At 45.3% G+C, this 26,574-nt stretch overlaps 1 protein-coding gene across 2 annotated transcripts in view; it reads right to left on the minus strand.

Moving 5' to 3' along the window:
• LOC119437259 (hamartin-like) overlaps positions 1-26,574 on the minus strand; it is a 56,461-nt gene that overhangs the window by 9,477 nt on the left and 20,410 nt on the right. For both annotated transcript variants that reach the window (XM_037704298.2, XM_049660393.1), the window contains exons 9-16: positions 25,912-26,025; positions 19,891-19,973; positions 19,653-19,773; positions 13,580-13,911; positions 12,423-12,738; positions 8,670-8,842; positions 5,432-5,562; positions 3,158-3,254 (exon numbers count right to left, since the gene is read on the minus strand). In XM_037704298.2, the coding sequence (XP_037560226.1) occupies positions 3,158-3,254; positions 5,432-5,562; positions 8,670-8,842; positions 12,423-12,738; positions 13,580-13,911; positions 19,653-19,773; positions 19,891-19,973; positions 25,912-26,025 (1,367 nt within the window). The remainder of the gene's footprint in view (positions 1-3,157; positions 3,255-5,431; positions 5,563-8,669; positions 8,843-12,422; positions 12,739-13,579; positions 13,912-19,652; positions 19,774-19,890; positions 19,974-25,911; positions 26,026-26,574) is intronic.

The following is a 26,574-nucleotide window of genomic DNA, read 5'->3' on the forward strand; positions in this document are numbered from 1 at the left end:
TAAACAAGACTTTAATGCTCAAAGCCTTGTTTACCCTTAAAGTGCTCCAGGTCAGCAACTACAGCAATAAATGCTAAATATTCTTGTGTAGGGGCAGCATCCATAACTAACCACAAACCTAGAAAAGTTCATTAGTAAAATTGTGTTTGTGATTGCATTGGCTCTTATCTGCACAAATTCGGAGATGTCCGTCACTGCTCTGAAGCTTGGTCAGCAAAAACTTATCATTTTGTCTTCCATCCCCTATTCTTAATGATCTGAGACAGCTGGTGCAGAAATGCAGTGCTATAGCTAAACTAAAATCAAATTACGGGGTTTAACATCCCAAAACAATATACAGGCTATGAGGGATGCCCAATGGTGTGATGCTCCAGATGAATATCGACCACCTGGGGTTTCTTAACGTGGCACCTATACCTATAAGCACACAAACATTTTTGCGTTTCGCACTCACTGGAATGTAGCCGCTGCAGCTGGGAATCAACCCTGCAACCTTGTGTTCAGCAGCAGAATGCCATTGCTGTTGAACTAGTGCCACAGGCTACACAGTATAGGCACTGGGAGCGGAGGAGTTTGGGCAGGTGGAGCCTTCATGTGGCGGCGCTGCAAATGTAATGGCACGTGACGGCCCGGATGCGTGCAGCAGGCACAGCTGCCAGCAACGTTGGTTGATTATGTTGCATCGTTTCTTCTGTTTTGCATTGCCAAAATACCACGTGGAACCAAATCCAAACAAACATGTTACAGTTATATTCAAACATGACTGAAGCTGATAAGGCCATTCATTTCTTGTTTTCACCGTGGCCTCACCAGATGGAATGGCGGAAAGCCTGGATATGCGCAGTCCATAGGAAACGATACATACATTTCCTATGCTGTTTTGCTTTTGTCCAATTGTGCTAGCATAAATAAAGGAGCCGTGCATGTACAAGACCTTCATGTTCCAAGTAAATTGTGTGTCTTCACCTCTGGAGGTGTGACGGCTGCGGAGCTTGGGCAGCGAAGGCAAACACGCGGATTTGTGGTCGTCATTTTACCATCCTAGGACCTCAGTCGCTCAGTCTTTTTATTTCGGGGTATATGTTCGTTCTTCGTGCTTCCCAGCTCTCGCTACATCTGGTACATGACTCTGTGTGCCCTACATTGACAGTGAGCGCCAATGTAGCAGAGTGTTCATACTCGCCCTGGTGCACCGACGGGGGGGTTGTAACCCCCCCCCCCCACGCGTCCAGCCCCACCAGTCCAACGTGTACCTTCAGTGCTCTGTTAACATTGTTATTACAATTCAGGAGGTGGCTTGAGGTCGAATTTTCCTGATTAACAAAAGCACTCTATCACTGTCTTGTATTTATTCATTCACTCTTGAATTACTTTGAGTAAAACACTGAAGCAATACAGATTGTCATCATCCTTGGTGTCATTATATTATCATAATGATTAGGCATTTTATTTGCTGTTGGATTCCTCTGGCTAAAGCAAGGAATTTGCATATCATGCAAAGTGCTTGCTTCCTTCCCTCTCCCCCACACCACAAAAATTCAACCCCCCCCCCCCTGGCAGAGGTCCTGGGTGCGCTACTGGCGCTAAGCTGCGTGAAACAGACAAAGAGTGAAGATTGGGCTAGTTGCTAGGAGATTAAGATCAGCAACGCATAGCAAAATAAATAAATGAATAAATAATAAACAAAGAGAAAGAAAACAGACAGAGAAGAGGAATGTACAGACACATGTGCGATTGGTGCAGCAGCGTAAGAAACCCATAAAAGGGAGACATACGTCTTCCTGCATCTGTGATTTTTGTGCTGCTTCATCAATCTACACAATTAAATGCACGAAAATGTTAAATTGCACAGCAAGACAACAAAAACTGCTAGAGTTCAACATCTTAGGTTGCCGCAGTGAGCTTTGTTTGCGGGGTGCACCTGCATCCCAACTTGCTCTTGTTTTCTGCTTTATATGCTACCTGATGCCATGAATGTGACCTGCCTTGTACAAGTGGTGACCTTTATCAAAAGCAGACGCACAAAAATGCATTTTCCAGTTTGTCAGACCTTGGAAACTGCAGTGCAAAATGACTGGAAGCAATGTGTGCGCCTTTGTCCTGTCGTCTACATCACATGCCATTGCTGTTACTGCTGCTGTTAGCGGCACTGGGCCGGTATTTTGTAGCGATGCCTTTCGATGCTAATGCCTTTTCGTGCTTTTCGTGCTTGGTCAGTGGGAGTGACGGTCCGCTCACGTTATCAACGGGATCAGCCGGCCGTGAGCAGTGGATGATAAGACTAGTACAGAATAAAACATAACGCATCACTACAAAATACTGGCCCTGTTCGCCACTGCAGAGTTGGCACCTTATGACGGCCGCCCGGTGCCTCTAGCACTGGCAGCAATTGTGTGCGTGTGTTGTGGGCTTGGTGAAAGTGGCCCATCTACTCTTGGCAAGTGGCAGCCATTAGCCAGCTAAATGCACAGGCTATTCCTCCAGTCGGAAAAGGCAGGAGAGGACAAGAAGAGAGAGAGAGAAAAAAAGTTGTCGCAGTTTCACCTGAAAGGCGAAGCATCAATTGCAATAGCAAATTTGTAGAGAGCTATACGGAGTAATGATAGTAGCTTTATCAGCTGTATAAACTTGGACATGCAGCAGCACCGGCAACACGGAGAACTGTTGTCGACGCCGTCGGCATTTTGCCCGCGCTCGCACAAAATGCGTGCGGCGTTGGCGACTGTTGTGGGAGCCTCTGATATAAATAGGGACTTAGTGCCGCAGCTAAACGTCGCCTCCCTTCCCTCCCCCTCCCCCCCCCCCCCCCCTCACGGCCTTTCGTGCGTCGGAAGAAGGCGCGTTTGCTCTACATATATGGTGATTGTAAAGGAGGAAAGAGACGCCTACTTCTGCAGCCCTTAAGGGAGCACGGCACAGAACGCGCGTTTGTTCTCCGCCGTGGGTTCACTCCCGTGAAAGCGCGCGTCCCTCGCGCCCTTTCACTAGCACATACAGCGTTCGGCGGCGCGCGGCGACGATTTCATCTCCATTGACGTCATACGGAACCTCACAGCAACGGCGGCGACGACGACGGCGATGACGACGGCAGAAATATGCTTTGGAGTGTCCATATAATTGCTATCGCAATAAAACAAAACAAAATGTGTGCACCTACCTTCTGAAGGGTGGCTCTCGCCGACTCGGTGTGGCGCATCTGCTCAGCCATAGACCTGTTCTCCCGAGTCAGAACTTCATTCTTCATCTGTAACTCCCTGCACCGACCGCAACAAATATATCAAATATGTATATATATATATATATATACACTGAGTGTTGCAAGAGTATAAGTGCCATGTGTGCATGACTCCGCCAGCTAGACTGCTGGCTGATTTCTGCTCCTAAGAGAGAAACTCTTTCTTGGAAGGCAGAGATTTTTGATAGCGTGCATAGGACCGATGACATGCTAATCTGCATAGCGAGGGGGAAAAGTTTAAAAGACTTAAGATTCCAGAGAAGAGCAGAAAAAAAGGAAAATAAAAATAAAATGAGCGAGTAAGGCTGATAATGATACTTTACAGGTGACATGATGGCGAAAAATTCTGGTCTTTCTGTATCATGAAGCGAATTTTGTCTAAGGTTTCCGAGAAGGCCAATTTCTGAGAGTTGTCGGAACAATAAATCCAAGGCCTGCCGCTGTTTTCGCACAGAGGTAGCATTTTGCAAAAGGTTCAGTTTACCAGCATTCTTTCGAGCGTTATTTCCCTGTTTTGTTCATAATAAAGTCAAATTGCGCACCATCTCCAGTGACGCCAATAAAAGTGATGTTGATTTTGCTGTAACGGAACAGTGCCATTATCTGTCAGTGATATGGTGGAACATGTCTTTCACCGCAGCAGTGATAGATAAAAAAATCTACATTTTGTTTTTGTGTTGTTTGGTTTGGTAAAACTTTGGTTTTATTGTGAACAGGGAAGTAATGCTCACAAACACGCTATTAAATTGAACAGCGTTACAACAGTGAGTGTCCACGGTCATCAACTGAGATGTGTTCGTGTGTGCTTGTGCGCATGTGACAGTGTGCTTGTTAATTTAGTTAGTAAACGAATGTTTACAGCAGTTTATGCACCCGATAAAACTACTAACCTTGCCTCGTATAGCTGTCTATTTAATAATTTGCTATCACAATCAATACTTCGCCTTTTGGGCAAAACTGCAACTTTTTTACAAAACTTATTTGAATGGATCTTAAAGCTGCAAATTCTGCAGTCTGACCAAAACATTCGATTGGTGAACGTTTGCAACCGGAGCACTAAATTAATCTATCAAAACTAATTTCAATAAAGTGTATGGTGTATGGCAGCTGGGCTTGCTCATGCGAATCTGAACACAACGCTTTCGTTGCTCACGGCTTCAAGAGAAATCAATACTGCATGAAGTTTTCAGGTGGAACAAGGGATGGAAGCGAAGTACGTCACCTACCACGGCTGGTCTGGAGAGCATGCGGCTGGCATCTGGTATAACACATGCGCTCTAAATCAGCCGTGGACCTACGTCAAAATCACGTGCACTTGTCATCGTCGTGCTTGCAATGTATGACCAAGCACATGTCGAAATTTTTTTTCTTGCACGAGCGTTGAGAGCTGCAAAATTTGCTGGAGAAAATCACCTTGCCAGTGTTTTTAAAAATTCTTCCTAGCTTTGTAACCTCACAATCTGAAGGTATATGCAATATTTCAGCTTGCCTCATCCATTGTTACGTAGATATACTAGTATATTAAAACACTATACACACTACCGGTAAATTTATTATTTATTCCTCACCTGCACAGACCCCAGACAAACATGAAACGCTTCAGTGGATAATTTACACCCCATTAGCATATGTAATAGGGTTCGAGAACAGCTACATCATTTAAATTCACTCAAAAGATTTAGCTACAATTTTAGCTACTTTGAGCAAAATTTAGTAGAAATTTAGTGACTTCTTTGTCTCAGTTCAGCAACACACATCAAAAAGTTGAGTCGCAATTTAGCGGTAAATGCGAGAGCAATGCCTTAGGCATTACATTGCACCTCTTTGAGGTCCTGGATCCATGATTAAAACTGTGTTGCAAGGTGCTGTTCAGGAGCTCACTCGACACACGTTCTGCCTTTTCGAGGGACAAAGTGCAACTGACGGTGGTCTGGAGCAGACCACAGTCGGTTGCATTATATATATATACACCTCTACCACGTGACCGGCTTCCCACACTTCACACACACACATTTTTTTCCACTTTGACACTTCTAATGCTAATGCATTAAAAAAAAAAAGGAACAAAAAGTAGCAACACTGATCGCCATCATTTCCACATCCAGCAAGATTGCGATCACGCAGATCAGACTGCATAGGCTGCTTCAACGGTATTGAGTGAGCGGTATTCGCCAGCAAAAGAACAGCGACGCTTACGCAATTTTGCTCTCCAACATTTTGATGGCTCCTTCCAGCTCTGCCTTTTCTTTCTTGGCCTCTTGGGATGACTTCTGCAGCCTCTCTTCATACTGCCTGATCTCCAACTCTAGCAAGAACAATTGGTCCTTCTACAGAGAGAAAAAAAAAAAAAAAACGGGGGGGGGGGGGGGGCACTAGTGTCACAGCAACGAAGAGTGCTAAAATCGTTAACATGGCACTGAAGTCACATTCATACAGCTTTGAGGTTCACAGACATGGCCAGGAAAGTATTAATATTACAGGGACCATGACACACCTCTTCTTGAAACTGAGCAACATGCTGGACTGAGTGCGGTGCTTTTCAAGAAATATATTCCCATAAAAATGTTTCAAGAGGATTCCCAGTTTCCCCTCAGCTAGGGCAGTGCTGATTGCTCCTTTGTTTCTTTTTATTCTTTCCATAAAGCGCTTGTGGTAACTCTTTAATGCTGACATTTAATGAAGGTGCCCGAGGGCAACAAAGAAGCAGCGACAGGATGGGCGAGACGCATTAACCACCACTTTTCCAATTCCTTGGAAATCTGAAAGGGTGTTCCCAATGAGTGGCATCAATCACGTTTCATTAGCTGTGGCCCAGTGTGTAGGGTGCCTGGCTTGGCTGTGGGAGATGTGTGATGTGATCCCTACCGACAGATCTATCGCACCAGTTCTGATGTGCCACTATACTACTATAAATCTTGGCCAAAAACAAAAGCTATCATTTTCTCTTAAATCAATTACCATATTTTCATAATAAGTCACTGTTGTCGCTGAAGCACATGGTATATTGCTGCATTATGGGTTTGCTCTAGTATTCCGTTTTCTTATCACTGCCGATGCCCCCCCCCCCCCCCCCCCAATGTCTGATCATTTTATCTTTCGAACCACAAGTTCTTGCAGTACAAGCACACTTCAATGAGACCGGTGTATTTTTGAAGTTGTGCTATTATCGTCCTATTTGAGTGCATTTTCAACTTGAAGCTCAAGCTTCATGAACATTGGCCGTGTTGTACACGGGTCATTGAGAAATTTCTGTCATGCGTAATTAAGTGATCGGCCAAGGGCTGTGTCAGTCGCTGCCAAGTTAGTTCTTTCCTTTACAGGCACAAGTTGTGAGGATTGAGGGAGGCGCCGGTGCCATTGCGCGGGCTCTGCCATCCCTCGCTTTCGTTCCCCACTTGCCCGCGCCGCCTAACCGGTTCCCACGGTGGCGCTGCGCACGCGGCGGTTTGCGGTGAGGGCGGGGTGCTGATGTCACGCGGCCGCGCGTTTGGGCTGCTAGCGGCGGAGCGTGGCTCGGGACTTCTCTTCGGGACCAGCGCACGGTACGTTCATGCTTTCCTCTCGTCCGCCGACACCTTTGTGACGAGGACTGGAGCTCGCGCACGGTGCCTTTGCCCGTGCGGGGAGCGCGTACTTTGTGCTGATCCTTTCCTGACGCTAAGCCGACGAGCGGTGCCATTAGTGCTCGCGCGAGGTCGTACCCCGCCGAGCCGCACTTGCCGAAAGCCTAAGCCGAAGGATATTGCCCGTGCTCTCGCCAGTTGACCCATTGGTTATCGCCAGAGCAAGTAGCATAGCCGCTGGGACTTTTCCTAGCGGCGTGTCCCAGCTTGAGCCTGTGCTCTCGCCGCGACGTGCTATAGGCGCCTGTTATTGTATTTTCGCCCTGGTGCGGGACCCCTTTGGCTCCCCTCCGTGCGGGCGTTTGTGCAGTGCTGGTGCCGACGGTAACAGTAAACGGTTTCCGTCAACTCAGGGCTTTACTGTGTTTTTGCGTGCGTCGCTCGGTAGCCCCTTGCGGCCTCTGAGCTCGCGCGTGAGCAGTGCTGGAGGCGACGGCTGACGCGGCCCTGTGGCTCGCTAAGCTCGAACCCGCGGTGGTTGGTCTCCTGTGAGACACCAAGAACCCACAAAGTTCACTAAATAAAGTTTTTTTTTAATTTAGTTTTTATCTGTTTCAAACAGATTGGATTTTACAAAGTCTAAGCAGGAAGGGCTAATACTATAATGCAGTGTAGACCACGTATAATGTAAGTCGCCGGAGTCGCGAATATATGCACCATAAGTGGTATCGCACTATAACCAAAACAACGATTTCATTGAGATAGGAATTACATGGACACTCCAGGCATACTTCTGCCGTTGCCGTCGCTGTCGCCGCGAGGTTCCGTGTATAAAGTCCAAGAGCGATAAAATCGTCGCCGCACGCCGTATGCTGTCTTGTGCGAGTGAAAGCGTGCGATGGTGAGTCGGCGATCGCGTCTCAATCTCGCGCATGCATGAAAGGAAAGAGGGCAGGAAGCGTGCCATCTTCCGTAGCGCACAAGGCTCCGGGGGGGGGGAGGAAGCAATCTACTCCCAGCGCGCGCCTGCCGGGGTCACTGTATCTTGAAAGCTATCTGCTACAGGGGCACAGTCCGCTGTGCACTGTGTTTTCCTTACTTAGATTGCGTTGATGCGAGACGCAGCACGAAGGTCAATTCACTCACTGCGGCTGCCGCGCTTCCTCACTATAGCGTTTTGACAGCGAGTCTCTGCAGTCATCGAGTGAGATGTGTTAATGTTTGTTTGTGCATGCATGACACCATGCTTGTTAATGCGCAGAGAGCCGTGGCGGCGGACGCGCTTTTGCACGCTCCCGCCATTATGTCATTCTGCCCGCTCAGCGCGAGGAATGCTGGGATGCATGGCCAGCGCGGCTTGATGCGGCGAAAAATAGGAACGGAGCTATTTACGTGCCAGCAATGTTGGAATGTGCCCGACGGCGCCAGACACGGCAGTTATTTGGCACCGTAACGTTGCGGAGCTCGATGCGCGCGTTATGTGGGAGTATATCTACAGCTTGAGGGGAACGTTCGCAGTCTCGGTTAACTGCTGAAATTCCAGGCAGCCGCACCAGTATTTTGTCTCCCACAACTCCACTATAAGCGATACGCATATACATAGAGTGCTTTGGGAAGATTAACGGGAATCTGAAAAGACCGTATTACATCCGGTCCTGCACTATAAGCGGTTACGTTATAAGTGGTCTATACTGTTATTCAGTAAATTGCTTTGTTGTTGCCTTATTCCAATGCCATGTGACAAGCCATGTGACAATACTTAAGTTTGTAAGCTACAACTACCATGCACTCATGTAGTGAGCAGGTAGCACAGGAAACCTAAACGGCAAACACACAGTCAAGGTTGTACAGTGCAGAAAACAAATGCTCACATAGGCGGCAGTTTGCTCTTCAAGAGCCAGAATCTTCTTGGCCTTGGCTAGAAGACGACGGTTCCGCTCCATGTGGACGTCTCTGCGGTGCCGCTCATACAGGAGCACTACGTACAGCAGGCACACTTGTCCTTTCAGACACTCCACTTCTTCCGATTTATCTTCTCTCATTCCTACAAGAGAGAAAAAAAAAAAATCAGCTGGTTTTTCACCTTCAAAATGTTTCTACCAGCCATATTTTTGGAGTTTCATGTTGACAGTTTCTCCCACTTAACCAATCACAATGTGTGCTTACACTAAAGCACACTGTGAAGCTTTGATAAACCAGCAAAACCAAAAAACAAAAAACAAGAAGAAAACTATTCTGGGGTTTTATGTGCCAAAACCACGGTATGACTATGAGGCACGCTACAGTGAGGGACTCCAGGTTAATTCTGACCCCCTGGTTTTTTTTTTTAACGTGCACCCAATACATGGTACACGGGCGTTTTTGCATTTCGCTACCGAGCCAGCAAGACAAAATGGCACATTAAAACAAGAGATGAGCTGCAGATTTCAGTGATGAACGTGTCCCTCGGCCACCATATTGGACCTTGCAGAAGAAGCAGAAGTTCAACCTTCTGGTTGTTCACAAGACGCAATGTGACATGCTGTAGGCACCGGACTTCTGTGCTGCAGTAACAGTGTTCAAACCCAACCATCAAGCATGTAATTTCTTTTTTTAATGAGCGATAGCTTTCGCTTACTATTAATGTGCACACGGGCAGTGCACTCACAGCATGTCAATAGCGGTTAGAAATGGGCACCAATGTGGGAGAAAGAGGCTATGCTTCGCTTAAAAAAAAAAAAAAAAAATCCATTTGCAACCTAAGAGGCACTTTATTTGCATTTTCATTCTTGTTGCACATGGCATGTAAAACAAAGGCTGCCTGCTCACATTATGAACACCACAAAATGGTCCTTCTGTGTTCCCAGACATGCAGCTTACAAAAAGCACCCGTGCACAGGTGCAGCTTTTCTCACATTACAAACAAGTTTTCTGTTACATTTTTTGCCACAGGCATATCAAGTGTTTTGTTTATATTAAAAAAAAAAAAACTGCACGGAGCATGTAGTAGTGCAATGCAGTGTATTCAGGTGGATTACCTCTAGAGGCGTACACTACTTGCACAAAATTCTGCAGTGCCAAGGTGGATAATAAAAGATTCCCTAAATTAACTTCAGTATTTACTTTATGGCACATGTTGTAATTGGGAAATTGAAGCAGAGCAGTAGTGAAGCCACGTCTGTTTAGCAGGAATCTTAACACTAGCAGTAGTACTTTGCAGTGCAGTGCGTATGGCTGCTTAGGCTGCAGAGTGCACTGAGGCCTAAGCAGCCACTGTGCTGCTCGAGTGGATGAATGCAGGCTTTATTGTTAAGAGAGATTTAGAATAGGGGGCCTCAAACAGCTTTGTGTGCACCAACTTTGGTGTATGCAGTAGGCAGGAGTTTTAAGTGGTGTTCTGCGTTCATGGTTTGTGCCTTACATTTGCAGTACCACTGTGCCTAGAAAGCGAGCCTACAATAAATAATACAATAAAATATGATAGACGAACTGCTTTCAGCATATGCATGTCAAATTAAGAATTTTGAGTGTTACTGATACATAAACAGTGAACAATTTATTGCACTTAGTTCTGAGTGATTAACTTATTTGCAGTCATAAGTCAATGCGATCCACAGTAGGGAACACCAGCTGAAACCTTTCTGCTTTAGGGGTATGAGCTCTCGAATTGACAACTGATCGAGAAAAGAGTAGTCATTTCAGAGAAAATCTTTCTGCTTTAGGCCTATCAGCCCTTGCATTGGCAACCGATCTTGAAAAGAGTGATTATTTATCACTCCATTGTTCCAATTTTTGTGAGATAAGAAAAAGTGATTGGCTACATCATTATTTGTTGCCTACAAACATTATGCATTACTCAGAAATCAAGTCGGATTTGGTGCTAGGCGAGAGCTGCCGCTTCGATGGGTACCACCATGTTTGTTGACACAATGTTTTAGGGGCAAGTTTGGGGCACCCTGGCTGTATCATAAAAAAGTCGCAGTTTTGCCCAAAAGACGAAGCATTGATAGTAATAGCAAAATATTAGACAACTACACAAAGTAAGGGGCATAGTTTTATCAGCTGTATGAATTTCAGTAAACATGAACAAGCATGGTGTGATGCGTGCACAGGCAAACTTGAAAAGATCTCACTCGATGATTACATACACTTGCTGTCACATCGCTGGCGTGCTGAAGAGCGGCATCAGTGACGAGTGAATGCTTCGTGCTGCTTCTCGCTTCAAAGCACCTCAGAAACTTGAGATTACGTGACCTTGAACACTAGGCTCGCACGAAAACAGCGCACATAAAGCCACCAGCCATCTCGGCTCGCCCAACTTTTGCACCCATCGAAAATTACTTCCAAGATAAGGTGCGCAAGCTGCGTATGCACTCAGCCTCAGCAAGCTGCGTATGCGCTCAGCTTGGGCACAGCCAGTGCAGCCTGGCTAGAGGAGGAGACGTGTGCTCATTTGCACCACCCCCTAGCGCATACAAAATCACATTGCCCCGTGCTTAATTTTTCATATGCTGAGTCACAGCCGCTTAATCAAAACACACAAGGTGCGGCCTGTCGTGTTGTGCTGGCGCACAAGTACGAGGGCAGTAACGCTGTCTCGACTGGTGGCACTGCGGCGGCGGCGGGCTGAACTAGGCGCCTGCCACAGATTTCAGCTTGGGCAACAAGGTGCCTAGTTCAGCCCGCCACCGCCGCTGCGTCACCATTCGGGACAGCGCTCCCGCCCTCACACTTGTGCGCCAGCACAACACGACAGGCTGGGCTTTGTTGCGCAGTTTGATCGGGCAGCTGTGGTCGAGGTGCATACCTCAATATTCCGATTTAAAAGCGGAAAGCATAGCGCAAAGCCCATAGTAGCACTATCGATACACTGGAGCAAAGTTTAGGTAGTGGATAGCCCAGAAAACCAATTACTAATTAATTACTACCTCAATTAATTTTGCTCAGAAACAGTTCATCGTCGTTTTTTTCTGGTACGAATGTACCCTTCATGACTAGAAATGAAGGCGGACAGGTTGTTCTAATTTTCCTTAATGTGGAGTGGTGTGTGAATTCAATAAACACACTGAATCCACAGAAGTAAGTTTGTCTTGTAAGGCACGCACTTTTACCTAGGCATTACAGGACAACCATGTTCGCAAAATATGCACTGAGGCCAAGAGGTGAAGGTAAACCAAAGAGTACATTATTATTGGTGGCCGGCTGGTAACATAGATATGTGCACAGGGCGTGTCAACAGCCGATGGAACACCACCACTCTCTCTGCCCACAATTAAGGCTGCCGTGTGATGTCATCAATGCCAGATAGGGCTATCTAACTGTCTTTCTCTTTTCCTCCTATTCTGCTCAGACAGGTACAGCCTCCATCATACTTAACCAGAATGTGCCTTGAGTGCCTTTCGGCTTCTCCTGCAGAGGATGCTGGGGATGTCTGGCTTGGGTGATTGGAATGCGCTAGCCTAATGTGTCTTCCTTCCAAAGATTTAATGTTTGCTCTCTACTGCCTGCATTTTTCTAAAAAGTTTAGTCCCTAGATATGTGCCTTCACTGTTTGGATTAAGCTCGACGGTGACTATACGGTACACTAGCTGTGTGCAAGACATGTGGCCTGTAATGGCTCTCAAGGGTGACCGTGGGTTTCTCACCACTTTGCTTGTTTCCCTTCTTGGCGAGCTGGGCCTGTTGCATGTAGCAGTTGCTGACCAGCTGCAGGTGCTTTTCGAGCAGCTCGCTAGGTGACATGTCGGCAAGGGCCAGGCTAGAGGCATCCCCGGATCCCTGCTGGTGGGGCCTGGACAGTGAGTACGAGAGCAGCGTGCGGTAGGGATCCTCGGGAGGAGGTTGGGGAGGTTCTTTTTGTGCTTGGTGCCCTGTTGCTGCTGCCGCTGCTGCTGAGCAGACCTGGTTGTTGGTGGGTGCCACAGGGGCCCGGTGACGGTTGCAGGCGTCCACAGAGTCACCCTGCCATAAACGGACAAGGAGTTTGCTACCCTTTCTTTTTCTGTATTTGCTCTGATTTGAGACTTTTGTGGTTTACTGGTCTTGAGTTAAGCTGGATGGGCAAGGTATATTACTTTTGGAATATTAGAAACGTCAGTCCTACCATGAGAAGAGTTTTAATAAGACAGAAAGATGCAATGACAAAAGATGGGGCTGAAGTTCCTGGCTAGCTCTTTGGCACATCATGAGAGAGTTGGAGAATATCTGCCCAAGACTAACAGTTTTTCTATACACAAGGATTACACTGAATTCTATAGAAACTAGACGCTCAATCTAATAAGCTTGCATAACTTTTGCTGGACAAAAATGGTCTAAGCATGTGAAAGTACTTTGAAAGACATGACAGCATACTAATATGTACAGACGCTGTCGTTTCGGTGAAAATTCAAAAGGGAAACTTTGCTCCTCATTTTCCGCAGGCAACCATCCTTTTTCTTTCAGAAAAATGAATTAATTCTGGGGTTTTACGAGCCAAAACAATGATTTGATTATGAGGCACGCCGTAGTGGGGTACTCCAGATTAATTTTGACTGCCAGGGGATTTTTAACATGCCCCCAATGCACAAGACATGGGCGTTTTCGCATGTCGCCCCCAATGGAATGCGGCCGCGGCAGCCGGGATTTGAACCCGCGACCTCGTGCTTAGCAGCGCAACACCATAGCCGCTAAGCCACTGCGGCTCGTAGTCTTGGAGAAATGCTTGGAGACTAAGCTAACGCAATGTTGCTTTTTAGTGCCCCTTTATTGCACCAATGGCAAGTGTGGTAGCTGTGTGCTCCACATGGGACTCTTGAATGCTTACCTGGTTGGACCTGTCGGCTGTCCTCCGAGGCCGCACAAACGGCTCCTGGAGCCGGGGGCATGAACGGCTGCGCTCCAGGGTGGAACGAGACGTGCCTCTGCTGCTGCCACTGCAGCACCGCACGGGACACTGGCTGAAGTACCTCAGCCGATCCATGCTGTGCGCCAGCTGCTGCTGCTCCTGGTACTCAGGAAGCTCGGACACCGAGTTGTGTGGCTCCGTGGTCAGGTTGTTGGTCGTCGAGAAGAAAGGTGTCTCGCACCCCACGGCACCACCACTGGCCCCTGGCACAGAAATGATCTTCTCCGCCATGGCTGCGGCCACCGCTTGCGCTGGAAGCAGTTACGAAAAAAGGACCATTTGCAAAACTGCCTAAGCCGGCCAACCTGCAAGGCTGTTTCCCAACCAGGAACTCTAGCCCGCAGGCTACATTTCTCCTTCTAAGTGCGGTCATGCCAGGAAGAAAGCACAAGCACGAAGGCTTTCAGAAAATTATTCAGAAAATTTCATGCGTGTTCTTTTCACCCCAAGGAAATGTGTGGCCATCATTCAATAGCCTTTACCACCAATGAACCTATGCAGAGTAGAGGGCTGTGCAGGGGTTCGGTGGTGTTAAAGGCAAGCCCTTTGAATGGGAACAATACTTAGTTTTACTAGTCTGTGGGCGAAAGTTTCTGGTTTGAAAACAGCCTTTCTCGAGCATGTGCAGCATCTTTTCTGTAACTGATGCATTACTTGCTCCAAAAGAACAAAAACAAGGAAAAGCACGCAGAAGAAAGGCAACCAGGAGGAAATGCACTCCCCAACCCCAAACCTCATCTAATGGGAGACAAATCAGCGTTCCTTGTCCCAAAGATCAGAATGAATAGAAAAGAAAGACAAAGTAATTACATAAAGGCAACGTTCCTTCAGTTCTGATCAAGTACTCCAAATGGAGCTGCACTTGAGTAATACAATTTTAGGCTAATTTGAGTGGTATGGAAGCTTTATAAGAGGGCGATTCAGAAAGTAATGCCTCCAAGCCCACTACTTTGCCAATAGTACTGCAAACATTTTGAACCCTTTATCATTAATGCACTGATGTTTAAGATACAGAATGCCACTTGCCTCCACCTTCCTATCTCTTCTCATTCCAGAGTAATTGAGCAATCCATGGCATCCAGTGGCGACGTCCGGTTGAAACAGCGGGCTGCAATTGAATTTCTGACTGCGGAAGGTTGTGGCTTGTGTGGAGATTTGATGAGACTGGATTTTGGTCCTTTCAGAGTCCTTGCCCACTTCCACAAAGTGCTGACGTCAACACAGGCATCCCCGTAAAATGCACTCGGACGGCAATGAATGTTGATGGGTGCACAACCTTCCGCAGTCAGAAATTCAATTACAGCCCGCTGTTTCAACCGGACGTCATCACTGGATGCCATGGATTGCTCGATTACTCTGGAACGAGATAAGATAGGAAGGTGAAGCAAGTGACATTCTATAGCTTAAACATCAGTGCATTTATGATAAAGAGTTCAAAATGTTTGCAGTACCATTGGCAAAGTAGTGGGCTAGGAGGCATTACTTTCTGAATCACCCTCGTAGATAGCCACAACGAAGCAAGCAAGCAGTCTTGCCACCTTCTTGCTGACAGTCTACAGGGCTGGGGGTTGAGCACTGCTCCACGAGCTTTTTGCACTTCCATACATTTCAAGTCACTGTGTCCACATTTTAACCTTACCAAGACCTACAAAAAGACCTACACACTGGGGTGAGTGTAGGTCTTTGAATTCTCCAAAATGATGCGAGGCAATGCATTTAACATGACTGTGCCATGCAGTGTGCATGTGCATGAATGCAGTATTGGTGCAGGTTACACTGTTATCGAAGACACCTATGTCTATGACAGATTGCTTCTATCAAGATGCTATTTTTGTAGCCGGGCGATCAGCCAAAAATGCACATGCACGCAAACAAGCACACTCTCCTCTCCGCGTGAGAATATTTCACTGGCCTGGTTTGCGAGGGCGTTTGGAGCACTATAAACATTGTACTGCAAACACCATAGCAGTACTGCTTTGGTTAGTTATCGAAGTGGAATTTGTATACACTGGCTGTGCCCTGTCATATGCTGCTTGTGACTACTCAAAACAAAGGTGTACATTTTGATGGTGAAATAGGGGATATCCAAAATGCCAAGCGCCATCTACTGACTTGTCGCAAAGCACCAGCTGCCATCTTGTTGACATCGTGAGAAAACGACACTGCTTGCTCAACAGCATAGCCACCCACAAAGCTGCTTTCACTCTTGTTCTGTGATGTCCTCCCACCACTGTTTGCTGCTATAAGTGATGCAATAGCTCATCTGGTAGACAACTCCCCCCCAGCCACGTATCCTACAAGAAATAATTAACCTACAAAACTACTACAGCCAACAAACATTACAAAACAAGCTTAATTTAAAGAGTAAGTTACAAAGAATTACGCATTTATTTCAAACCCCCTTAATCTATTTTATTGCTTTTTATCACTTTATCATACTGTGAATGTGACATCACTTTTTGTTAGAAGTGTTTTTTGCTGCTGTAAATGTAAAATGTTTTCTTCCTAAACAGCAGCAATTTATTCATTACGTGCCTTACCATTGTTAATATATGTTTATGCAAGCTTGCTACTGTTTGTGTATGTGGCATCATGTAGCTGTGCAGCTGCTATTTATGGGGGTGTGTGGCTTCACCATGCTGTCGATCTGAACAGCTTTTTCTGCTGGCCTCCAGTATTATGCATGTTGCCTATAATGAAAATAAATTTATTTATTGTTATTATTTATTAATAGATCCCTAGAACTGCGAGCAACAACCTGAGGCTGTTTTTTTCCTGGCAGTGGACACAACAAAATGAGGAAATCAAATAAAATCCACATGCTAAACAGTGGCCTATGCTGACGACGCTGCAGACCGAGTGCTACTGCTAGCATGTATGGCCTTTAATTTACATCTCGGTCCCTTGTTTTTTTACTGAGACTAGCACAATAGCCGATCTCCCCCCCGATCTCCCGACCCCTCCCCCATAAAAAAAAGTTATTTCTGTATTACTCTTCACCATGTCGGCTTCATTTAAGTTTGTGTTTAAGAGCAACTGTAGCTTCCATATGAAAAATTTATTCAGAAATGACAGTTTAGCCTACTACAGCAACTATTTTTTTTTTATGTTAAAGGATTGTTCCATTATAGATCTCTTCCATAATGCCAACAACCCCGTAACCATATTAGATTTCCGGCGCCACTGTGAAGGGTAGATGTGCGGGCGAGTACAAAATGTGTGTAGGAAGTTTGTAGGCCATGCGAGCTCTGCCACAGGCCGTGCCAAACGTTTGTCCGTATTACGCACCAACTGTAACAGTTAAGTGCTGCTAATAGAAACCTGTACAGCACACACCATGGCTAGTTATCCGTTTTCCACATTCATGAATGACAGCGGCGCCGTAAGCTGCGCGTCATTTATCTAAAGCCGTGTAGGTCATGTTTCTAGGTGATAGCAGTCATGTTTCTTGAGGCAATGCAGGGCAACAGTGGCTACGACAAGCTGACCCAATTGTTTGGCCGAATGCTATAACACTTGCGAGGCTACTTCTACCGTAGTAGAGACAGCGATGAATTGCTGCACCAGTACCTAAGGTATTGCAGTACGCCGTGCTTCTTTTTTCGTGTGATTTGCTCTGATGGAATCGGGAATGACGTTAGACCGGACAAAAGTTGTAGCTCCAGCAGTGAAGGCCCCTTCAAGTGGCTGCTTTTGCATTGTAGTATGTCAACGATGCATTTGTGGTGCTAACATGGGAACATGCCAAGATATATTTTACCTATCCTATTGTGGGGAACCGAGCTTGCATTCGCAGGTGTATGTTATGCAGCGAACACGCTATGCATGTGTCAGAACACCGCAGCAAACTCAATGAGATCTGTAGCAGAGGCCGCGCAGCCCACAAGCTTCCTACGTGTGTCCTGCGGTCGCCTGCGAGTCTGCCCTTCACAATGGTGGCGGGAATACAATGTGCACCCAGGGTTGTTGGCATTTTGCCAAAGATCTATAACAGCACACCTTGAAAATTTCAAGCATTTTAGCAGCTAAATTATCTTCTGCGATAGGAATAAAAAACCTTGCGAGTGTTGCGGCACACATATTGCTCTAAAATTGTTCCAGACTGAGTAAAATTGAAAAAATTCTGCGAAGACAGCGAAATGCCCACGAAAATTGTTTTTCAATTTGTACTGAAAAAGACAAAAAAAGAAAGAAAAAGTGCTATGATGCATTAGTGTAAGCGTTCAGATGGAGCATTTATTATTGCTGTTTATTCACTCAAAAGTCAAGACAGCTCAGCAAAGGTCATCAAAGAAAGTTATGCCAACCAGGGAAACAAAATGGAAGAGCGGCTAAAACGTTAGTGCACATTAATTGCTACTGCACTTGTTCACTGCAGCACACCAACGGTAGAGACAGGCAAGGCCTGCGTGCTCTATCCTCTAGGTGTTGCTGCTTCATTACAGCGAAGTGTGTTCAATTGTTGCTGAATTGGATGCACATTCGTTTTGCATAATTTGGCATTTAATCAGCTTTTGCTTTTTTATTTTCGGCTCTGGTATTGAGAAGCCGTGCTAGTGGGCCTAGCCGTGCACTTGCAGAGTTGCTCATGTTATTGCACTGTGCTTGCAGCCAGAGCATCTGCAAACACTGAAGTCCTAAACTTAGACACAAAAGCAGTCCTAGCATTAAGCAGTGCACAGAACGCAAGCGAGAGAAATCAAGCACAACACCCCGTCATGCGAAAACTTGATACGTGCCGTGGTGAATGGAAGAAAGCAGTGCACGGAACCAAGCCCTGACATTCAGCCTGGCGATCATGTCTGTCCTCCGTTTTCACAGCACATGCATGTGGAACCTGACTTGCTCAACTTTAGTTCGCACACTCGAAGCAAGAATCCAACGTGAAGAGATCAACCACAGTTCTCATTAGTTGCGTGCATGGAGCTTCATTATCAGCTCTATCAAACAGCACTATTACCAGATCGTCAATTTTTCATGTGCAACATGTTTCCTTGCAGACGCAAGAAACCTGGGGCATTGCATAGTAAATAAAGGTTGTTTTAGAGGCTCGATGCGAAAATTGGAGAGCGAATGATAAATTTTTCAGGGCACCTCGCTCAGGTTTGAAGTGCACATCACCGCAAAAAGAGACTCGACGCAAGTTTCAGTTGCAAAGCAGCACCCCTCTTTTGAATGCCATCTGTCCAGATATCTAAAGGCAAAGCCCACTGGCGTTGATGTGCGGCAGCAAAATGAAGTTCACTGTTCATTAATCATGGGACAATGATAGAGGATTGTTCCACTTAAGAGTCCTGAATGGCTGCACGGCAATAATGGTGTAGCCTTGCAACATAGAGCTGCCTCACAACCTAGGTATACTCGCCTACGCCTATGCTCAAAACTATGCCAGCTGGCAGATGTGGCCAGTGTTGACAATGACTATGCATTTTGAATATCCCCTATTATCCACTATATTTCTGGAGAAATCTTAAATATAATCACACATGTGCTAGGGAGAACCAAGCCTTTTATGAGAACATATGAAAATCATATGTGAACTGCTTAAACATAATAAAGCCTTGATTTAACAAAGCCCTCAATTATGACTATAAGTTGTGGTTAGACCTCATTCTTAAGGCACCAAGCAACACTCACTACACAAAGTGACAGATGAACTGGCCTGCTTTAGTTGCCTAGGAGGCATACCCTTGGTGTTAACCAATAAAATGGAATAGTAGCTACGGCAGGTGAACAGAGGTGACATCTGGTCAGGGTATACAGCAGCAGTATACAAACACAGAAGTGTGATTATAATCACATGAATGAAATCTAAAAATTAGTACAGCGTTAAAAGAAAGCAAAATTAACCAGTTTGCAAAGCTTTGCAAGTTACAAAGAGCAACTTTTCTTTCTCCTATTAAAATCACTCAATCAAAACAGCAGGAACATGACAACACAAAACAGTGTACGTTTGTTATCTCATTGAGGACAACAGATGTTGCTGCCATACCATCGCCACCATGCGGCAGTGCCTTGTTTCCAAGATCCCTGAGAGGCATGTCATCCTTGGTGGCAGCTGCAGCAATCCTGGCCACGTCACTTTTTGACTCCAGAGATACCTGCTGCGATGACTGGAGAGCAGCGGATCAGAAGAACAAAAGCAGAAGCAAAATGTCACTAATGTTTCAAGAAACATGCAACAAGGCATCAGATGAGACGAGGTATCAGAGAATTACACAATACCATACCCCTGTGCAGCCCGTTTCCTCTGGCGTTGCTTCCACGGCAAGGTCGAGAGGCAAACTAGCCTCTGTGCTCTCGTAGGGTTTTTCTTCGAGTAGAAAAAAAAGAAAAGAGAGTAAGATGAGCAAATTAGTTACTTTTAACTTTGTCTCCTTAAGCAAATTAAATGCAGTCTTAAGAGTGAGAAAGAGAATGCTACAGGGCAAGAATATATGTCTCATCTTAATAACCCATCTACAGTAATATTTCCTGAATTTCCTATGGACATCAAAACACTACATGCCAAAGCAAGCATCCTAGCACAGTGGAGGAATGCAATGAGGAATGAGGAAGGCAATAAAGAGCGAGATGCAAGCACAGCATGTGAGGGTGAGCATCGGTTTTGCTCGCACTACCATTTGGTGCGTTTTGCCCGGTAGTTTGTTCTAGGTTTGCTCAAGCATTCGAAAGATGTCAAAAGAAAACAAACACATGTGACAAACAAATACAGATGAGCTGCAAACAACTCCTTTCGGCAATTTCTGGTACATCACGGTAGTACAAAACTGACATGAATACAAGTGAGGTGAGCCAAGGTGTGCTGTGAACCATACAATTAAAAAAAGAGGATGACAGAAATCACGCACTTCCAGGCCTGAAGCTATAAATAAATTGTGCTTTTTGTCCCGAAACAGATTGGCTCATGCAAACAGCCGCTGATGTGTCCATGGCCAGCAGTTACAAGATTGTGCATCTCTCTCTTTTTTTTAAAGGAGCCTTCAAACACTTTTCTAATTAATCATAGGATAGCCTCACTATTAATAGAGCGCATCTCACAAACCTCATGGTGCAAAACTTTTTCAAATCCTTCAACATTTGTGCAGTTATCACTCCGATTCCCAGCTTTCTCTCTCTCTTTTTGTCTCCACTAGCGCGCTGGAAGCTACACAGCGGAGCAGCCAAGAGGGCAAAGCCCCGGCCAACAGTTGAGGGTCATGGCGGTGAAAGGGCTCACGCAGCACACCGCGGCGGCCGTGGTAGACTATGCTATGCAGCATGCCGGTGCCATCTCGGCGGCCACGCACAGCTACGCAGCTACGGGCAGTGCAAAGTCGCAATGATTTTTCTGTCTTTTTGAGGTCGCAGACATATACAGTGAAACCCCGACTATACGACTTTGAGGGTACCACGAAAAACCGTCATGTAATCCGGGCGTCGTATAATCGAAAAATGAAGAATATAGACAGTGTTGCTCAGTCTTGCCCAAAAACCGGTACAAGACCGCCTGAATAAGCCCACGGCACGATCCTGCACTGCTCCAAGGAAGATAAATTAAAAAAAAACATATTTATTCGATTGCAACGGAAGTTTCTTTCATGATTTTCATTGCTCGAACTGAATCCTCGCATTACATTCGAATGATGGCAAAATTGGCCATTTTAAAGACTTCGTTGATTCGTGACATCATGGGGCAACGCAGCGCCTTCAGTATGACGGCCACTTCGAGAGACGAGAAATTTTTGTGGCCGAAGAGCTTTAAGAAGCTCCTAAGAAGGTCCTTTAAGAAGTACTTAGGTCTCGAACAAGCTCGACGGCACGGAAGATGACTTGATTCTCGGGCGATCACTTTTGGAAATAGTTTCGCTTTCGCGAGACTCTGCTTGTCCCGGCAACGAACCCCTCAAGGCTGGAAGTATATGGCCGACAGCTCTCTTGGCGCTGATAGCGAGCTTAGGACAGCGCCAGAAACACTTGTCGGGGACGCTTTCACTGCCGAGTCACGCAAAATTTCGCGAAAGTTGAGCTATCTACGAAAGTGATTGCCCGAGAAGACCGCCCAAGGAAAGCTGCATCTCCTCGTCAGACGACAATGAGTGAAGAGAACTAGTTTTTCAAATGCGGTTCTCGAATAAAGGTACCATTTCTTTTTCTGTTCATCTTGCGTTACACTTGCCGTTTTATTTTTCTTATTTCGTGTGACTGGAAAGTCACGGGGAGCATTTCAGATAGCAGGTGTAATAAGAGAGTAATGCCAGAAGTAGTTTCTCCAGACCAGCCTTAAACCGCTCACTATGCATGCTCTTGCGTGCTTGCTACCTCAACGTACTGTAGGGAAAATACGGATACAGGAGCCCTGAAAACCCAAGCTCAACTGATTTTGTGGTTCATCAGAGGCAAAAAAAAAAAAACACAATCTGAGTCACTTTGCTTTATTACCCTCAAAAACAACGAGCTCAGATTACAATATGATTGTAATTTCAATTTTTTTATTAGAACTACACAGATGATAGGGATGACCATACGGGGTTCTAAAAATAGGCTAAATTTTTCCGCTTAAAATAAAGTGATGCAACATGGTTTTGCAATACTAGATTTATCAGCCCTGCAAAAGAATTCTGTAAAATTTTAATGAAAATCAACAATGATTATTTTTCTTAAACGCCCTTTAAATTGGGCTAACTTTCGCTACTTCTGCAATTTAGGCATTTTTGGGATTGCATTATGAAATAAATAAAAAATGTAGCTGCACATTTCTTGAGTTAATTTACGAGAAACCCTTTGAAAGTATGGTAGAAATTTTTTTATCTTCGTCCCTGTCCCCTTAGCTAAAATGGCCCAACAAAGCCATTGAATTTGGTACCAGTGGGAGGTACTTGCTCAAAAAGCAAAGTTTGGCAATTTTTCTGAAAAATGCTGTCAGCGGCATAAGTATAAGTTTCCTTGGGCCAGTAGCTCTAATGGTGTAAAATTACCAAAAAATGTTTGGCAGTGTACAATGTGTGAAGAACAAGACGCGCCTCCGTCCAACGGCATCGCTAATGCTCGAGCCGCTCTGCTCGCGCCGCTGGTCGCTGGTGTCTTTGGAGACGGTGCCCCTCGCTGTCTCGCCGTTCCTTGAACTCGTAGCGTCCTTGAAAGACACCGCCAATAAACCTCTTCTCATATGTTTGAGTTTTTGAGTGATAGGCCTTCAAATTTGTAAAATCTGCAAGTCGCGAAAGTGCTCGTCTTCACCTTTAGTGAATTACATTTTTTTCCTAAAAATCCGCACTGTTTTGCATGATGAAGGCTGATAGGTGCTGTTCAGATAAGTTCGGCTGGGCATGTTCGGGGTGACCATTTTTAATTTAGTCGAAAATATTTTTGCTGCCAGAGTGCCAAGAAAACAACATCAATTTTAATTGAGAGGAACGTGTGTCTTTACAAACAAAAAAAAAAGGAAGCGCCCAGTCAGTCAAAAGCAATTTTGCAAATTTTGCCAAATCTGCACTTTGGTTAACTCCCTCCAAATAAAGTGTAGTAGCTATGGCTCTCAAAATTTTAGTAATAGAGTGTGGGTCAATAGCATCAATAATCATTAATTATTACAAACTATCATCACTATGATGATGATAAAAAAATCGCAATAATGAAACATTGCACAATATTGGCCAAAGTCCAGATTTTTTTTTTTCTGTGCATCTGTGGAGAGCACGGTTTTCAAATTTTGTCAGCCTGTTGCCATGAAAGTATTTTTAGAGCCATAGTCACAACACTTTTTCTCTAGGAGCTAACCAAAATGTAGATTTGTCAAAATTCGCAAGAGATGTTTCTCACTGACCCATGCTTCCATATTCTTTTTGTGAAGGCAAATCTTTTTCTCACTAACTAAAATTGATTTCGTTTTTCTTGGCCCTTGGGCAGTAAAAGTTTTTTTTAAATCAAAATTAAAAATGGTCATTGGACATGCCTGACTGAACTTATGTGAACACACTCCTTGAACAGAGACATTTACCCATGTCATGAAATTTTCGCTGAAAACAAAACATAGTCTGGACTCCCCCGAGATCTGTCCTTATCTGAACACACCCTGCTGAAGGACTACCTTTCCAAAAACGCTAAATAAATGGTTGCGGAAAACCACTATAAGTTGTGAAAAAAGAAAGTGCTACCGAAGGACTTGTGTGCAGTAAACACATGTCAAACAGTCTGTGGCAAGGAAAACGTCACTAGCTGTAGCGTAAAAGGTAAAACTGCTACATGACTAGACAGCCAAAAACACTAAATGTGAGAATGCAAGCAAAGCTCGCACATTAGTATGCAGTAATGACTGATGTAGTAATGTACCCCTAGTAATGACTAAATTCTCTGGCGCAAATGCTATCTGAGCGCTTTTAGTTTAGTACAGGTAGTCTAAGTTAGTGAGTTTGCGTCTAATATTGTACTTCAGCCGTTAGATTCTGTTGGCCCCAGCAACAGCAAGGTGGAGAAAAGAAATGTCTTGCAATATGTAAAAAATGTTTGACATTTCTAGGAGTATGCAAAAGGTTAAGGGGGGACGCGGCTTTCGGTACCAACTTTCTTGTTTCTTGGTGGATGTCAATGAAAATTGGTACATAGAATAAGAATGGCTCTATGATGCTTTCATAAAAATTTCAAAGCGGTACCATGAAAACTTTTTGCTAGACAAATTATTTCTTTCTTGAACCTCGTGGAGGGACTGGAGGATTTACGAAATCAAGTGAAAAGTTTGTTAAATACTGTATGCACAGCCGAAGGGGATATGCAGAAGGGGATAGCGTTCTCGAAATAATTTTTTTTCAACACTAAAATTTGTAGTTTATGTTTTCTCCAGTCCCACTGCAGTGAGCACGCTTACACTGCAAACAAGGAACCCTACTACGAATTCTTAAAACACTAGGATAAAAAAAGAAGAGCGCTATACCCTAAAGTACAGTTCAGTGAGTCTGACAAAACAAACGCAATCAAAATGTGTAAAGTAGTTACCAAGATATCAGCTCCACGAGCTGAGCAACATGCCAAAAAAACTGTACTGAGAAAACAAGGTTCAAAGTTGTCAAAATTTAATAGGCATCAGGGTTATAGTCCTTTGTGTCCTTTGCGATGCGGCATCGCTTGACCATCTGACCTGATGGTCTGATGAGCTTTTGCAGCTTTCTTTTTCCGCATTGCATCTTTTTCGGCTGGGTTCCTGAACAGTTTCGCCAATACGCGCGGACGATGTTCCATCCGTGCTTGAGGTGCTCAGCTGCACGTCCGCGTCGCGCTTCATGCCACCGTCATTGTCACTGCTGAAGTCGCCGGAGCAAACTTTGTTTTAGAGATTGGTGGCTTCGACTTACGAGCACCAAATTGATGCGCAGTCTTTCGTTTCTTCTTGAACAATCGCCGGCCCATGATAACAGACGAGAGCCGTTCTCCAAGCTAAGAAGGGCCGAGCTTGACAACGTTTTTCGTTTCTCTAACAAGCGAGCGCCGGTCCGTTATCATGAGTGAGATACGATCTCTAAACCACGCCGCGACGAGTTGAAAAGACGCGAAATCGGCTCCTCAACGCCGTCAGCGCGGCGAGCAGACGACCTTTCCGCCGGTTGCTAAGGGCAACCGCCCGGGAGACCAATCCGGAGCCGCATACAGTCACGTGGCGCGCGCTGCCGATCAGAAACCGCCGCGAGACCTTGAAACTTTTGCTTGCTGTGCGCTTGCTCTTGCCTGGTGCAGCTGGCCGAGGCGCCAGATTTGAAGACGGAGAATCGTGCTATCCATAGAGACCAAGATGGCGGCGCTAGGTTACGCGGTTGCGGAGATATCGCGGCTTGAAAAATGCCGTTTTTTCGCTATTTTCGAGAAACTCCCCGCCACCTTAGCTTCGATAAACATTTTTTACATCATTTCCGCGCGATTTTCCGTGACGAAATTTTGAAATAAAATAGAAAAGAAGTCATACAAACTGAAAATGTGATTTTCAAAAAATCGGTTTTTTGGCCAAATATCGCGATGCGAAAGCCGCGTCCCCCCTTAAAGTGACACTAAAGAGAAAAATAAATTGAGCAGCTCAATTTACTTTTCCATTGAATGTGTCTCTTCTGCATTCCTTTATTGAAGACAAAAATTTCAGACGAGCTTGACTGGATATCACTAGCAAGACAACACACTCAGGACCTTGAAAGATTGAAGGAGTAAGTGATGGCTGCCAAAAAGGAACACCAAGGTGCCGATTCACAGCAATAAAGTGCGTCAGGGCGATGTCTGAACTTTGCACTTACCACATGACAATGACCTAGAGTATCCTACAGTTCTCCAGGCGGGAGCAAGGCCACAGGCCTCCACAGGGCTCCAGCAAGGCGTTGAAACCACCGAAGATGCCACAATAGCCTCCCCTGTAAACAGAAGCACAGATGTGGCAAAAGAAGGAGCAGACGGGCTGGTTGATGCTCAGAGCCAGTATTCTTTCACAAATGAAAACAGCATTCGCCGTAGCCATGTTTGTTTGCTGACCTATGACCCTGTTTCCAGCAAACCATGCAGGTCAGGCTCATTTATTAACCTTACAATAGTACTGACATGACATTTCCTAAATGTCTTTCTTTCCTTGATTTTTTGCTTGAAGTGAAGGTCAAAACCCTCTGAACCTTAACGAAAAATACTGCCAAGCTTCATTATTCTCGAGTGCACACAAAAGATGAAGGACACAGGCAGAGTTAACAAGTGCTGCTTGTTAACTCTGCCTGTGTCCGTTTATTGTGCACGCTGGGGTTGAAGAAAGAATCGCAACCAGCTTGCCCACTTTCAGTTCTACTGCCAAGCTTCAAAAGTACCCTAGGTAATTTACTAAATAACATTTGTTTCTACGAACCAGCTTTGGTTTTGGTATCCAAGAGGTGTATGCGCCATGACATCACGATACACTGACTCACTCTATTTCTGCG

The sequence above is a fragment of the Dermacentor silvarum genome, chromosome 1, assembly GCF_013339745.2.
Source record: "Dermacentor silvarum isolate Dsil-2018 chromosome 1, BIME_Dsil_1.4, whole genome shotgun sequence".
NCBI lineage: Eukaryota > Metazoa > Arthropoda > Arachnida > Ixodida > Ixodidae > Dermacentor > Dermacentor silvarum.